Here is a 15041-nt window from a genome sequence, read left to right on the forward strand (position 1 = left end):
GGAAGGAGGGGAGTAGGGAGGAGGGAATGCTGTCGTGGATGTGAGGGATCTTACTGGGTGGTGGTGGGATGCCCCAAAACTGGATGTGGTAAATATAATAAGCATCACTGAATTGTACACATTAAATGAGTGAATTTTATGATATGTGAATTATACTTCAATAAAGTTGTTTAAGAAAATGATGGCTTAGGTTTTTGGTTTGTAGAAAAACACCCAGTCTCTGTTCAGAGATCTACATTTTTAGGTGCCTATTTAGTTACTGGCTTGGTGAAGGATTCATTCAATGAGGCTCCAAGTCTTTGTTTTTGATTCCTTGAAGATGATAGTGCCCAGGGCAAGAGGTTGGTAGTAATGAGTCCAAGATTTTTGGCTTTTTTTCTTACCTGGAGTGATTAACTTTGCCCAGAAGGAAAACTGTTCTTTGGTATTTTTTTTTTAAAAGGTTTGTTTATTTATTCATGAGAGACACAGAAAGAGAGGCAGAAACACAGGCGGAGTGGGGAGAAGCAGGCTCCATGCAAGGAGCTGGATGTGGAACTCGATCCCGGGACCCCGGATCACACCCTGAGCCAAAGGCAGACTCTCAACTGCTGAGCCACTGAGGCATCCCTGTTTTGGGCATTTTTTTTTTAAGATTTTATTTATTCATGAGAGACACAGAGCGAGAGAGGCAGAGACATAGGCAGAGAGAGAAGCCAGCTCCATGCAGGGAGCCTGATGTGGGACTCGATCCTGGGACTCCAGGATCATGCTCTGGGCCGAAGGCAGGCACTCAATCGCTGAGCCACCTAGGCATCCCGTGTTCTTTGGCATTTTAATCTAAATTCTGACACTTGCCTCTGAAATGAAGACATTCAATCCAAACTGGCAAAGTCAAACAGAATAAAAGTATTTGTTTATGTAATTGAGAAGTCAGAGGTATATCACCTTCAGGTATGAGTCGATCCAGGGGCTCAAATGAAACCATCAGGGCTCAGCCTTCATCTACCTCTCTGCCCTGTTTTCCCATCATTTGATTCATACTCAAGCAAAACAGCTCTGTTAGCTCTGGGCTCACGTTAGATCTTCCTCCTTCAGACTAGTAGAAGAAGAGCTTCTTTTTTTCAGCAGTTCTGGTAAAAGACCGCCAGCTGAGTTTTGTTGGTTTTGTTGGTTTTGAATGCCTGTCCCCAAATCAGCCACTTGGGTCTGGAGACTCATATTTTGATTGGCCAGGCCCAGGTCATATGCCCTCGAACCTGGGACAGGTTCAACCCCATTCCTAGCCAGATTTCAATAACTGAGTGTGGGGACGGATGGATTTCCAAAGAAACTGTGGAGACATGAACCAGAAGAGGAATAGCTGCCTGGTTGGCAAAAACAACAGAAGGCTTCCATATGGTGACCAGTTCCATTTGAGGCCACAGGTTCAAGGCTGATGGATGAAAGCCAGGATTGAATTGTTGCAGTGTGGCTCATTCTGCTCATGAAAAAAGCATTTCAAAGCACAGGTCTAATTGAGGGTCTTCTGGAGACACCCTCATCTGCAGAGGATAGCTAGGAATTCCAAGGGAGAACAAGAATTGTATTCCCCACCCTACCTCTCAGAACCACTTCATGGACAGTAGTGCATCAAGAGACAGCTGTTGTAAAATGGTGCATCTGCTATGGGAAATGGTATGGTGGTTCCTAAAAAAAATATTAAATGTAGAATTACTATTTTTTTTTAACTTTTATTTACTTATGATAGTCACAGAGAGAGAGAGAGAGAGGCAGAGACACAGGCAGAGGGAGAAGCAGGCTCCATGCACCGGGAGCCCGACGTGGGATTCAATCCCGGGTCTCCAGGATTGCGCCCTGGGTCAAAGGCAGGCACCACCCAGGGATCCCTAGAATTACTATTTGATCTAGCAATCCCACTTCTGGGTCTATACCCCAAAGAACCGAGAGCAGAGATTTGAAATAGATACTTACACAGCCATGTTCATAGTTACATTATTCACAATAGTCAAGATATGAAAGCAGCCCAAGTGTCCACTGAATGAGGAATGAATAAGGAAGATGTGATATGTGTGTGTGTGTATATATACAGATATATATACACACACACACAAAATGGAATATTGTATATATATATACAAAATGGAATATTATTAAGTCATAAAGGAGAATGAAATCTTGCCATTTGGAACAATTTGGATGGAGCTAGAGTGTATTGTGCTAAACAAAATATGTCAGAGAAAGACAAATACATGATTACACTCATGTGGAATCTAAGAAACAAACAAGCAAAGAGAATAAAAGAGAAGCAAATGAAGAAACAAGCTCTTAATTATAGAGAACAAAGTGATCATTACCAAAGAGAGGAGTGGGGAGATGGGTTAAACAGGTGATGGGGATTAAGGAGGGCACTTGTCACGATGAGCACTGGGTAATATATGGAATTGTTGAATCACTGTATTGTACACCTGAAACTAATATAACACTGTGTTAACTAACTGGAATTTTTATTTTTTTATTTTTTTTAAATTTTTATTTATTATTTATGATAGTCACACAGAGAGAGAGAGAGAGAGAGAGAGAGAGAGAGAGAGAGGCAGAGACATAGGCAGAGGGAGAAGCAGGCTCCATGCACCGGGAGCCCGACGTGGGATTCGATCCCGGGTCTCCAGGATCGCGCCCTGGGCCAAAGGCAGGCGCTAAACTGCTGCACCACCCAGGGATCCCAACTAACTGGAATTTTTAAAAAAGATTTTATTTATTCCTGAGACACACACACACACACACACACACACAGAGAGAGAGAGAGAGAGGCAGAGACATAGGCAGAGGGAGAAGAAGGCTCCATGGAGGGAGCCCAATGTGGGACTCGATCCCGGGACCCTGGGATCACATCCTGATCTGAAGACAGACACTTAACCACTTAGCCACCCAGGTGTCCCACTAACTGGAATTTTAAAAAATTTAATCACTTATTTCCCCCCAAAAGTCTCTGCATTTTCTTCCCAAAATGTTTCCGAGAAGTCAGATGTAAATTATGAAGAACTGAAAGGGTTCACATGTTGTATAATTCTTTTTTTTTTTTTTTTTTTTTTTTTTTTACATGTTGTATAATTCAACTAAACTATATTCTCTTCTGTTTGGTTTTCCAAAAAAAAAAAAAAAAAAACAAAAAACAAATAATATGTGGTTCTACTTATATAAAGTATCTAGAGGGTCAAATTCATAGACAAAGTAGGATGGTGGTTGCCAGGGGCTGGGGAAACAGAAAAGAGAGTTATTGTTTGATGGGTTTGGAGTTTCAGTTGAGATGATGAAAAAGTTCTGGAGATGGGTGGTGGTGATGGTTTCACAATGATGTGAACATATATAATACCACTGAATTGTACATTTAATTTTTTTTTAATTTTTAAAAAAGATTTTATTTATTTGAGAGAGTGTGTGGATGAGCAGGAGGGGCAGAGGGAGAATCAGCCCCTGACTTGGGGCTCAATCCCAGGGCCCTGAGTTCATGACCTAAGCAGAAGGCAACCCCTTAATTGATTGAACCACCCAGGCACCCCTCCACTTAAAATTATTAAGATGGTAATTTTTAAATGTGTTTTTTTAGAATTAGAAAAAATTTAGAAATTTTAAATGATTAAAATGGTAAATTTTATGTTATATGTATTTTATTACAGTTAGAGAGAATAAGAGGTAGCAGTCTGGAGAAAAGTTAGGATCCATGAAATGAATTGATAATCTTTCCTACCGCTTATGGGATTGGTATGAGGTGAAATCAGCAGATTCTGGGTGTGGGTGAGGGATGCCTTGGGAGTAGAGAGTATGTTACACAAAGGACCTTGTTTCTGACTCCCCCACCCCGACACCCCAACCCCATATTGTTCTCCTCTTAGCTGTCAAATCCTGAGTCTGGAGCTGAAGACAGGAGTGGACCAATGTATGGTCTCCATTATAGGCTCTCCCCTGGGAAGTGGCTCTAGTTGATGGCAGAGAGAAAGAACCAAAGGGGAACAGGAGTGACTCCATATGCCCAGGGACAAAATTGTGGGAAGATTCACAGACTTCCTATCCCTACCCAATCTGATGCTTTAGGATTGAGCAGAAAATATCACCAGCAGAGATTAGAGAAGTGCCTGTAGAAAAGTAGATGTCATTGAGTGTTAGTAAGATGTCGACAAATGTTATATGTTGTAAGTGGGAGTGTAAATTGATACAGCCACTCTGTGGGCAGTTTGCCAAGATCTATTAAAACAAGGCTGTACACTTTGACCCAGTAATCCTTCTTCCCTTCCCTAGAGAGATGCTTGTGTGTATGCCCAGGGAGGCAATGCAAGGATATTTGTTAATGTTGCATTGTTGGTTATAGGTAGACTGGAAACAACCTAAATATCCAGCAATAGAATGGCTCAATAACTGTGTCCATAGCATGAAATTTTGCACAGCTCTGAAAAGAATGAAGTATACACATTCTTATGTTTGTAGATCTTCAAGACATATTGTTGAGTGAGAAAAACTTGTGGAGTCATATCTGTATTCTGATACTGTTAATATATTTTTAAAAATCAAAAGTATGGGCTTTAGTGTATTAGCTATGCTGCTGTAACAAAGAGATCCCCAAGTTAAAAAAAAAAAAAGGCTTAAATGAGGTAGCTTCTTTGTCACATAGCAGTCCAAAGAGAACTGTGGTCCAGGGCAAGTGGTGTTCAGTTATGTGTCACTATATAAAACAATAGTAATTACATTTTGCTCATGGATTCTGTGGGTCAGGGGTTTAGACAGGGCATGATAGGAGTGGCTTGACTGTGTTCTGATGTCAGAGCTTTAGCTAGGAAGACATAAATGGCTGGGTATACCTTACAGATTGTGGCTGGGATCATTTGGAGGTTTATTTCTTTTTCTCTTTTGTAAAAGATTTTATGTATTTGAGAGAGAGCCAGAGAGAGAGAGAGAGAGAGACAGAGGTTAGTGAGCAGGGAGGGGAGAAGCAGGCTCCCCACTGGGCAAGGATCCCAATATGGGGCTCGATCCCAGGACCCTAGGATCATGACCTGAGCCAAAGGCAGACACTTAACTGACCAGATGCTCCCATCTGGAGATTTCTTTACCCACTAGTCTAAATGTCTGAGCTGGAATGACAAGAATGTTTGTCTCAGTTGGTACGATTGATCAGAGTGCCTAGGTGTGACTAGGTTTTCTATACATCATGGTGGCCTCAGGGTAGATGAACTGTTTGCTCTAAAAGCAAGTGTTCCAGCAAATGAGGCAGAAGCCACATGGCCTTCCATGACCTTTTTTCTCCGAAACTATAGTGTTGCTTCAGCCATATTTTATTGGTTAAAACAGCTACAAGCCTATCTGTATTTAAAAGGAGCGAACAGATATCTCACATTTTTATGTGAGGAATGCTAAAGGATGGGAGATCATGTTTTAAAACCATTACAGGTGGGAAGCTCTGTCACATGAAGTCATCAGAGGTTGGTTTGGCTGGGGAAGGGACATTGGGATTTGCCATTGACATCAAGTGGCTTCCATCTCTGATTTTAAGGTAACTGCACCTCTTGTTGCCGTATCCCAGCCAGGGAAGGGGACAGTGGAGGGCAAGCAGCTCCTTATAAAGATGCGATTCAGAACTTACACACCACTTCTACCTGCATCCCTTTGGCTAACTCACAGTCCTCCTACTACACATAGCTGCAAGGGAGGCTGGGAAATGTCTGTTTCTGGGTGGCTATGTGCCCAGCTAACAACTCAGTAAGGTCCTGTTATTTAAGGAAATAAAGGAGAATAAGTATTAGGAACAATTCATTTTTGCAACAGTGTGTATTTTTCATGTACATGTATATATATTTATGTGCATATATGTAGAAATAGGTCTATATAGATATACATAGGTAAATAGACTACAGTCTGGAAAAATACATAGATAAAAGTCCAGAAGAATCTGGTAATAGTAGTTACCTCTGGAGAAAGGGGAGAAGACAGGATGCTGGATATTCATAGGTGACTCCAGCCATAGCTGTAGCATTTTAATTTTTTAATTTTTATTTTTTGAATATTTCATTTTTTTATTCATGAGAGACACATAGAGAGAGAGGCAGAGACACAGGCAGAGGGAGAAGTAGGCTCCATGCAGGGAGCCTGATGTGGGACTCGATCCGGGTCTCCAGGATCACACCCTGGGCTGAAGGCGGCGCTAAACCGTGAGCCACCCAGAGATCCCCTTGTAGCATTTTAATTTTTAACGAGGATATTGTCTTCATGTTTTCTTAAGAAGTTAGATATTAATTTAAACCGAAGGAGGCCTGGTGAGCATCTGGCTGCTGATGTTGCGGTCTCGATCTCATTTTTCTGTGGTGGGATCCAGCACCAAAGATTGCCAGGAGGTAGCATGGCCCTTTATCTTTCAACATCAGCTGGTGTCACCGAGGACTCTTGGTTCAGAGGCCCCACCTTCTCAAAAGCTGAGTAGTCTACTTGGGATCTCTCTTCCCCCATCCTTCCTGTCCAGTTCTGGAGGGTTTCCTGTAATACTAGCAGATTAGTTGAACATAGAGGGCCGAAGAATTCAAAAGTGAGTAAATCACAGCCTCCCTCTTTACAGATTACTTGTTAATTGCAGATAGGAAGCTGGTCACTGTAAATGGAGAAAGCAGTGGGCAGCAAGCAATCAAAGTTAAAATCACAGACATGGTGTCCTTCCTGATAGGAGACACTGAGGACACAGCGTCACTTTAATGGTATTTCTGATCCAAATGCATAACCAAACTCCAATCATGAGGAAATATCTGACAAACCCAGATGGGGATGACATTCTTCAAAACAACTGGACTGCACCCTTTAAAAATATCCATGTCATGAAAGACAAAGAAGAATTGAAGAACTGTTGTAGACTAAAGGAGCCTAAAGAGAAACGATGATTTGATCATTGGACGATGGATATATAAGAGAATGTTGTGTTCTTAGGAAATACACACTGAAGTATTTAAGAGTAAAGAAGCATGTTGTCTACAACCAATTCCCAAATGGTTTAGAAAGAAGTGGGCAAACTTTTTTTGGCAGAAAGGCTATGGAATAAGGATTCTAGGCTTTGGTGGGCCATATGGTCTGTGTCACAACTACTCACTCTGCCTGTTGTAGTACCAGAGTAGCCACGACAATATGTAAATGAACGGGTGTGGCTGTGCTCCAATAAAGTTTATTTATGGATACTGAAATTTCAATTTCATATGCTTTTCACGTGTCATGAAATATTCTTTCGATTTTTTTTTTTCAACCAGGCAAAAACCATTTCTAGCTTACTGCCCATACAGAATCTGGTGGTTGGAGATTTGGCCTATGGGCTGTAGTTCACTGGTGCCTGTTATAGAAAAAGAACACACAGGGCAGCCCAGATGGCTCAGCAGTTTAGTGCCGCCTTTGGCCCAGGGCGTGATCCTGGAGACCCGGAATCAAGTCCCACGTCAGGCTCCCTGCATGGAGCCTGCTTCTCCCTTTGCCTGTGTCTCTGCCTCTCTCTCTCTCTCTCTGTCTCTCATGAATAAATAAATAAAATCTTAAAAAAAATAACACACAAACACATACACACAAACACACACACACACACACACACAGTATAAAGCAAATATGTATGGCATAATGCCAACAGTGAATCTGGGTGAAGGGTATACGGGAGTTCTTCAGCAAGTTTGAAATTATTTAAAACTAAAAAGTGGGACACCTGGGTGGCTTAGTGGTTGAGCATGTGTCTTTGGCTCAGGGTGTGATCCCAGGTCCAGGGATCGAGTCCCGCATTGGGCTCCCTGCAAGGACCCTGCAAGGACCTGCAAGGAGTCTGCTTCTCCCTCTGCCTATGTCTCTGCTTCTCTCTGTGTCTCATGAATAAATAAATAAAATCTTAAAAAAAAAAAAAAAAGCTAAAAAGTTACAGAAAAGACATGATTTTCCTCTCCAGGGACCCAGGAAGGAGAGTGAGAATGCAGTGTGAATTCAGGGGGACCAAGCCCATTCATCTCAGGGCCAGGGTAGACTTGCTCAATATTCTTTGATGTTCCTAATTTTATCTCTTCACTTCATTGCCTTCACTACTTCTTTATTTTCTGGCTTGACTGTCATATTCTAGAGACCCTGCCTGGCAGACATGAGAGTTTAGGCTTTGACCATCCCCCTTTTTTCCTCCCTCTGGTAAATACATTTATCCATCACCCAAGAAAATAGACACTTTAAATATGTTCATTGGATTATGGTTTTTAATTTCATGGTCCCTGTCCCTCATGCTGTTTCCTCCAAATTGTTGATGTTTGTCTTAGATGATCAGAACTCTAGAGGGAAGGGGTTGTTACTGAGCATATGGTGTAATGTTGGGTGAGGTGTGCTGTGGCAACATGATCAAGAAGTTGCTGTGTTCATCCTCCCTGCATTGGAGTGAAGTCTTTCCCTAGGCCTCGTGGCCCTGAATTGTTATTTCCAGAGCCTGAGGTAGGGAGGGCTGACTTTGAGGGAAGATGTTTGTCCTTATTTGACTTAGCAAGAAGTCTCTTTTTTGCCTGGATCAGAAACCCAACTCAAACTAGCCTAAGTTAAAAAGAGTTTATTAATTCATATTACCAAGAGTATTACATTCAGACCAGGTTAGATCTCAGGGCTGAATTGATGCTGTGAGAATTCTATCTCCTCCTGCATTGCAATTTTGTTTTCCTGTTTGGCTTCATTTGCTCAGCAGCCTCAGGTGTACTTTCTAGCAGATTAGCAAACCTAGAAGGAGGGCATTTCTAAACCAATACTTCTAAACCAAAGTCCCAGGGCTGACTCTCACTGGCCCAGTTTGAGCCACGTGTCTACCTCTGAACCAGTCACTGGTTAGGGCATCGGAGGATGCTGATTGGCCAGGCCTCGATTACATGACCATTCCTGGCATGGAGACTGTTCGCTCTACTCAAACCATCTGGTCCAAGAAGAGGTTGACAAGAGGTGGCCTCTCAGAGGCCACCTCATATTTGGTTGCTATTGCTATTAGGAAGGATGGAAGCCAGGTAGGAAACAAAACAAAACAAAACAAAACAAAACAAAACAAAACAAAATAAAACACTGGTTCTATACACAGGTTCTGTGCCATGCTGCCTTCCCTAGTTCCAGTCCCAGTTTTCTAAGCTACATCTTTGATGGTGATAGTTGTATCATTGTAGCTGTCAAACTGACTTCCACAGCCATATTTCATGACACAAGCAAAATATGAAAAACCACCCATTCACATTCTCCCCTACACCCTACTTGGGCACCTCTATCTCTCAGGAAACCCACAGGATCTACAGGCAGAAGCTGGAGGAGCTGACCTCACTCCAAACTTTGTGTAGCGGCTCCATCAACAAGCAGAAGACGCGACTGAAGGACTTGAAGCACACGCTCCAGAGGTAGGCAAGGCTGCAGCTCCTCTGGTTTTAAGGGACTTGCCCAGCTCAAAGCTGGCTTGAGCAGAGAATGGAAATTTTAATGGAAAAAAACCAGGAGTAGTTTCAGACATCACTGGATCCAGGGGTCAAAAGATGTTTTTAGGATTCTGTTTTTTTCCCCCCTCTAAATTCTGCCGTCCTCTAGATTGGCTTCACTCTCAATTGGCTGACTGTCCCCTTATGGTCACTGAGATGGCCATCAGCAGTGCCAGAATTATAGCTTCCAGACTTACCTTCCCCATCCTTACTTCCTATTGTTTTTGTTGTTGGTGGTGGTGTTATTGTTTTTTTTTACCACAGCACAATCACTTGCTTTTCAGTGAAAGTTCTGGATGTGATTCTCATTGCTGGAATTGGTCACATTCTCATATTTTAACCAATCACTGAGACTCTGGTTAGGCAAAAGTAGGTCATATGCTTAGTTTATGGACCTGGGGGATGGGACAGTCTTTCTTGACTATATGGAGTGGGAAAGAGGAGGAGAGGTAGTTTCCCAGAGGAAAGTTATTATAGGTCTCTGGTGTAGGCGGTAGGAAGTCTGGCATCCCTGGGGTAGGGAAGTTTTTAAGCTCATGACTTAGTTCAGTTCTTGAGGTCAGGATCATATGTTCACTTGCCAATCCTCATGTCTTCATGGTGTGGAAAGAGCTCTCATCCCCCATAGGTAAAGGGGTCTAGAGAGTGATTAGGCAGGCAAGGAGACTGAGCCTCTGAGTGGCTTATCCAGTTGACTTAGCTGGGTCTCCATACTATAGTGTATTAACTCCTGGTCAATTCTTCCCTCCCCTTGTGGGCAATTTTTGCAAATGTTACTAATTATATCCCTAACCTTGGCTGACCATTTTGGAAATGGGGGCCCATTAGTCATGGAGTAAGAGTGTGAATGCTTCCATGTAATGACATTGTCACTCAGAAAAACACACCTTACTTACGGTAAGACTCAATAGTCTTTATCAGTCTAGGATTTTTCATCCATGGCACTGTTGATAATTCTGCTGCAAGGTCTATGCTATGTATTCTAGGATGTTTAGCAGCATCTCTGGACACTACCCACTAGATGTGAATAGAATCCCCCATTCCTGTTTGACAAACAAAATGCTCCTAGACATTGACAATTGTCCCCAGTTGAGAACCATTGGGTTAGAAGGTTGACCCATGAGGACACACTTAATACACTGAGAGGGTGTCCACTGTCTTGTTTTTCTAGTCTTGAGAGTTAAATATCACCAAAAAACCCCCAGACAGTGATCAGTTAACTGCTGATAGTTTTAAAGCACTTTCCTGTCTGTACTCCTAGTAATCTTCAGGCCCTTCCTTTAGAAGAGTAAGAAGCAAGGTATTGCCTCTAGAGGTCCATTAAGGTCCTCATACCTTGTGTGAAGGGTCATTCTAAATGTGTTACATTTAGCGTACTCACTCCTCACACGAGTACTGTCCATGAGATAGGCCTGATGTTACCCCTGTTTTTCGGGTATGGAAAATAAGATGGAGAGGTTAAAGGGCTTTTCCAAGGTCACAAGCTAGCAGTGACCCAGTGTCAAACCCACAGGGTACAGAGGGAGAATTGAGGTTGCAAGAGGCATTGAGATATAAAGACAGGAGGGCAGTGCCCAGAGCCCCCGGATTCTTCCTCTAATTTGAGTAACACCCCGCTTATCCTATGCCCACACATCTGACCAAACAGGTACAAGAACCATGCCAGTCGGGAGGAGGCAGAGCTCATTCAGCAGATGAGCGCCAACATCAAGGAGCGTCAGAACATCTTCTTCGACATGGAGGCCTACCTGCCCAAGAAGAATGGGTAGGAGCTGGGAACTTATCCCACCCCTGCAGTGGGCAGACACCCAGGCCTAGAGTACTGGTCTGTGTGATTCCCAGCTGCCTGTTGGGGCTTGAGGTTGAGGGAAAGGAGGGAAGCAAGAGGAGACAGAAGGCAGCTTCCTCAGATGTTTCTCCACAGAACGAGGGGGTCTCAGAGTGACCTTCCTGGGAGGGCTTTTGTAAGATCTGGTTTCCAGCATCTGCCACATGCGTGGTGCCACCCAAGGTCAAGAGAAGAGATGTTTTTTCCTAAAGAACAAACATTTTTTTATTTTATTTTTATTTTAAATTCTGGTATAGTTGACAGTACTGTATTAGTATCGGGTGTACATCAGCCGATGCTCATCAGCACGAGTTCACTCCTTCATCCCCATCACTTGTTTCCCCCCACCCCCAGCCCCTCTCCTCTGATGACCATCAGTTTGTTCTCTGTAGTTAAGATTGTTTCTTCTCTCTCTCTCTCTCTCTCTCTCTCTCTCTCTCTCTTTTCCTTTGAGAACAAACATTTATTGAGTGCCTGTTGTATGCCTAGCATTGTGCTGGGGGCTTTTGAATTGTCTACAGCTTGGTGAGTCAGACCCAGGTATCCAAATTCTAAAAGATTCAAAGACAATTGGGGGTGTTCTACTCAGGTGGCTCAGCCCATGTTTGGATGTAAACACTCTGACTCCAGAGCTTTTGTTCTTTCTGTCTTCCTCCTTTGGAGAAGTCCCATTTCCTCCCTCAGGTGACATCACTGCCACCTGTTCCAGGGCAAGATCGGACAGTGTTGTATCAAAACCTGGTGCAGACTGCTAAGTGTGCTCCCATCAGTTACCTCTGGCCCTTTCTCCTGGTTTGGCCTACCACTAGCCAGAGGCCCTATCAGGAGGCTTACTATCCCTTTGACATTTAAAGCCATTCCTCTTGGCTTCTCTTCTTTTGCCATATTTGATGAAAAACTCTTTGAGTTGGGTAGTGATAATTTTCCATAGAATAAAACTGCATGACCCTTTTTAAAATTAAAAAAAATACATAAAAATATTATTTATTTATCCATGAGAGACCCAGAGAGAGGCAGAGACACAGGCAGAGGGAGAAGCAGGGTTCCCACAGTGAGCCTGATGCAAAACTAAATCCCAGGATCTCAGGATCACAACCTAAGCTTAAGGCAGGTGCTCAACCACTGAGCCACCTAGGGGTCCCTAAAATTTTTAAAAAAGATTTTATTTAGTTATTTAAGAGAGAGAGACACAGAGCAGGAGCAAGGGGAAAGGCAGAGGGAAAAGTAAGCTCCCCACTGAGTGCTGGAAGCCCGATGTGAGGCTCGATTCCAGGACCTTGAGAACATGACTTGAGCTGAAGACAGACGCTTAATCCACTGAGTCACCTGGGCGCCCCCGCATGACCCATTTTTACAGTGTGGCTGAGATACACTTTCCCAGCTCTAGTCACCTTAGTCCTCCATACATTTTACATTGGTTGGCAATCTTTGGCTTCATGTGACAGAAAACCCAACTCAAAGTGCTTATAAAAAAATAGGGAATTTATTGGCTTGTATAATAGAAAGGTGCAGATTTTGCTGTGGGTCTGGCTGGATCTTGCTGCTCAAGTAATATTGTTAGGCTCTGTCTCTTAGGGAGCTTTCCTTTTACTTTCTTTACTATGTGGGTTTTGTTCTTAGGGAGACTTTCTCTGCAAACTGGCCCCAGTAGCTCTGGGTTTGCATTCTGCCGGCTTACCAGTTCCAGTAGAGAAAGCCTCTTTGTTTCTTAGTAGTTCTGGGGGGAAAAAAATCCCAGGACTGAATCTCATTGGCTTGTGACCAATGTGTCACGTGACCATCCTTAACCCAATCAGGAGGATATGCACTGGTTTGATGGGCTAAGTGCCGCTCACTGCCTTACCTTAGGAACTCGGGGTGGGGGGTGGTGGTGTTGGTGGGGGGATGATGAATCTCTGAAGGGAAATGGCACTGCTTTTTCAGGAAGTATACTGTATCACTAGGCAAAAAAAGAAAGATGTTCTTTTTACACCTCTGCTCCAGTTACTCCATACTGGAAATGCCCCTAGAATTTACTCAGAGCTAGAAAGAAGACTCTTCTGTTTGCTTTTCTCCTCTGGACCTTCTACTCATCCTTCAAAGTCTCATTCAAATATTGTCAATTAAATGAAGCCTTTCCAAAACCCCTCTCCCTCTGTGGAATTAACCCTTCCTCTCCCAAAATTTCATAACCATTTATTTGTACTTTATTAGTGTCATTGGAGTACAGGCTATTGTAACAAAGCCTGATGATGCAGGGCCTCCAGCAAGCTGGCAGTTTCTCTTCTCACACAGCAGTCCAGAGGTCAGAGGACCAAGAGTGATGGGCTCATGGGGTCATGTGAGGACTCAGGATCCTTCCAGTCCACCTCCCTGCCTCTCCACTCTTCAGGGAGTTGTGCTCATGTGCATGGCCAAAGCTGGCTTACACCATCACATCCTCAGGAAGTGGAGGGCAAGCAGATCCTTTTTACAAAAAAAAAAAAAAAAAAAAAAAAGGGATCCCTTGGTGGCGCAGCAGTTTGGCGCTTGCCTTTGGCCCAGGGCGCGATCCTGGAGACCCGGGATTGAATCCCACGTCGGGCTCCCGGTGCATGGAGCCTGCTTCTCCCTCTGCCTGTGTCTCTGCCTCTCTCTCTCTCTCTCTCTCTCTCTCTGTGTGACTATCATAAACAAAACAAAACAAAACAAAAAAAGTTTGTCATTCCCCAGCAAAGCCAAAAACACACAAATTCTATAATCTACAAATTCCACTCCTATCTCTATAGCCAGTGGAAATGAGTGCTTCTGCCCTCCGATAGACATGTATATGAATGTCAACAGCAAAGAATCCAGACACAAAAAGGACACATCACATGTTGCATTAATTTTTTTTAATGAAATGTCCGGAATAGGCAAATCCGTAGATGGAGAGTAGATTAGTGGTTGCCAGGTGCTGGGAGAAAGGAGGAAAGGAAGTGACTGCTGATAGGTATGGGCTTTCTTTGGGATGATGAAAATATTCTAGAATTAGGTAATGGTGACAGTTATATAGTATTTTGAATATACTAGAAACCATGAAGTTGTATACTTGAAAAGGGTGAGGTCATAGGGGTGCCTGGCTGGCTCACTCAGAAGAGCATGTGACTTTTGATCTCAGGGCCATGAGTTCAAGCCCCGCGTGGGGTGTAGAGATCATTTAAAGAAATAAAACTGGGCAGCCTGGTAGCGCAGCAGTTTAGTGTCGCCTGCAGCTGGGGGTGTGGTCCTGGAGACCTGAGATCGAGTCCTGCGTCGGGCTTCCTGCATGGAGCCTGCTTCTCCCTCTGCCTGTGTCTCTGCCTCTCTCTCTCTCTCTCTCTCTCTCTCTCTGAATAAATAAATAAATAATCTTAAAAAAAACAAAACTTTAAAAAATGGGTGATGTTATTTTATATGAATTACATCTTGATTAAAAAAAAAAAAAAGTGTTCACAGCAGCTGTATTTCTATTAGCCAAAAACTGAAAACATCTTAAGTGTTCATCAGTAGTAGAATGAATAAGTAAGTTGTGGTATCTCCACTAAGTGGAATACTATACACAGACAACATGGATGAGTCTCACCAACATAATATTGAGGGAAAGGAGCTAGGCATAAAATACACTGTAGGTATACCTATAAATATACTGAAGGTTATACTTCAGTTTTAAAAATAACCCTTTAAAAAATTTAAAAAAAATAAAAATAACCCTTTTTTTTAAAAAAAGATCTTATTTATTTATTTATAAGAGATACACAGAGAGGCAGAGA

The 15041-nt window shown here is 42.9% G+C and overlaps 1 protein-coding gene across 1 annotated transcript in view; it reads left to right on the forward strand.

The window, feature by feature from the left end:
• TMEM120B (transmembrane protein 120B) overlaps positions 1–15041 on the forward strand; it is a 49432-nt gene that overhangs the window by 9062 nt on the left and 25329 nt on the right. Inside the window, exons 2-3 of the mRNA XM_041728731.1 lie at positions 9271–9389; positions 11113–11229. Of these exons, the coding sequence (XP_041584665.1) occupies positions 9271–9389; positions 11113–11229 (236 nt within the window). The remainder of the gene's footprint in view (positions 1–9270; positions 9390–11112; positions 11230–15041) is intronic.

This window comes from Vulpes lagopus, chromosome 14 (assembly GCF_018345385.1).
Source record: "Vulpes lagopus strain Blue_001 chromosome 14, ASM1834538v1, whole genome shotgun sequence".
In the NCBI taxonomy this organism is placed as follows: Eukaryota; Metazoa; Chordata; class Mammalia; order Carnivora; family Canidae; genus Vulpes; species Vulpes lagopus.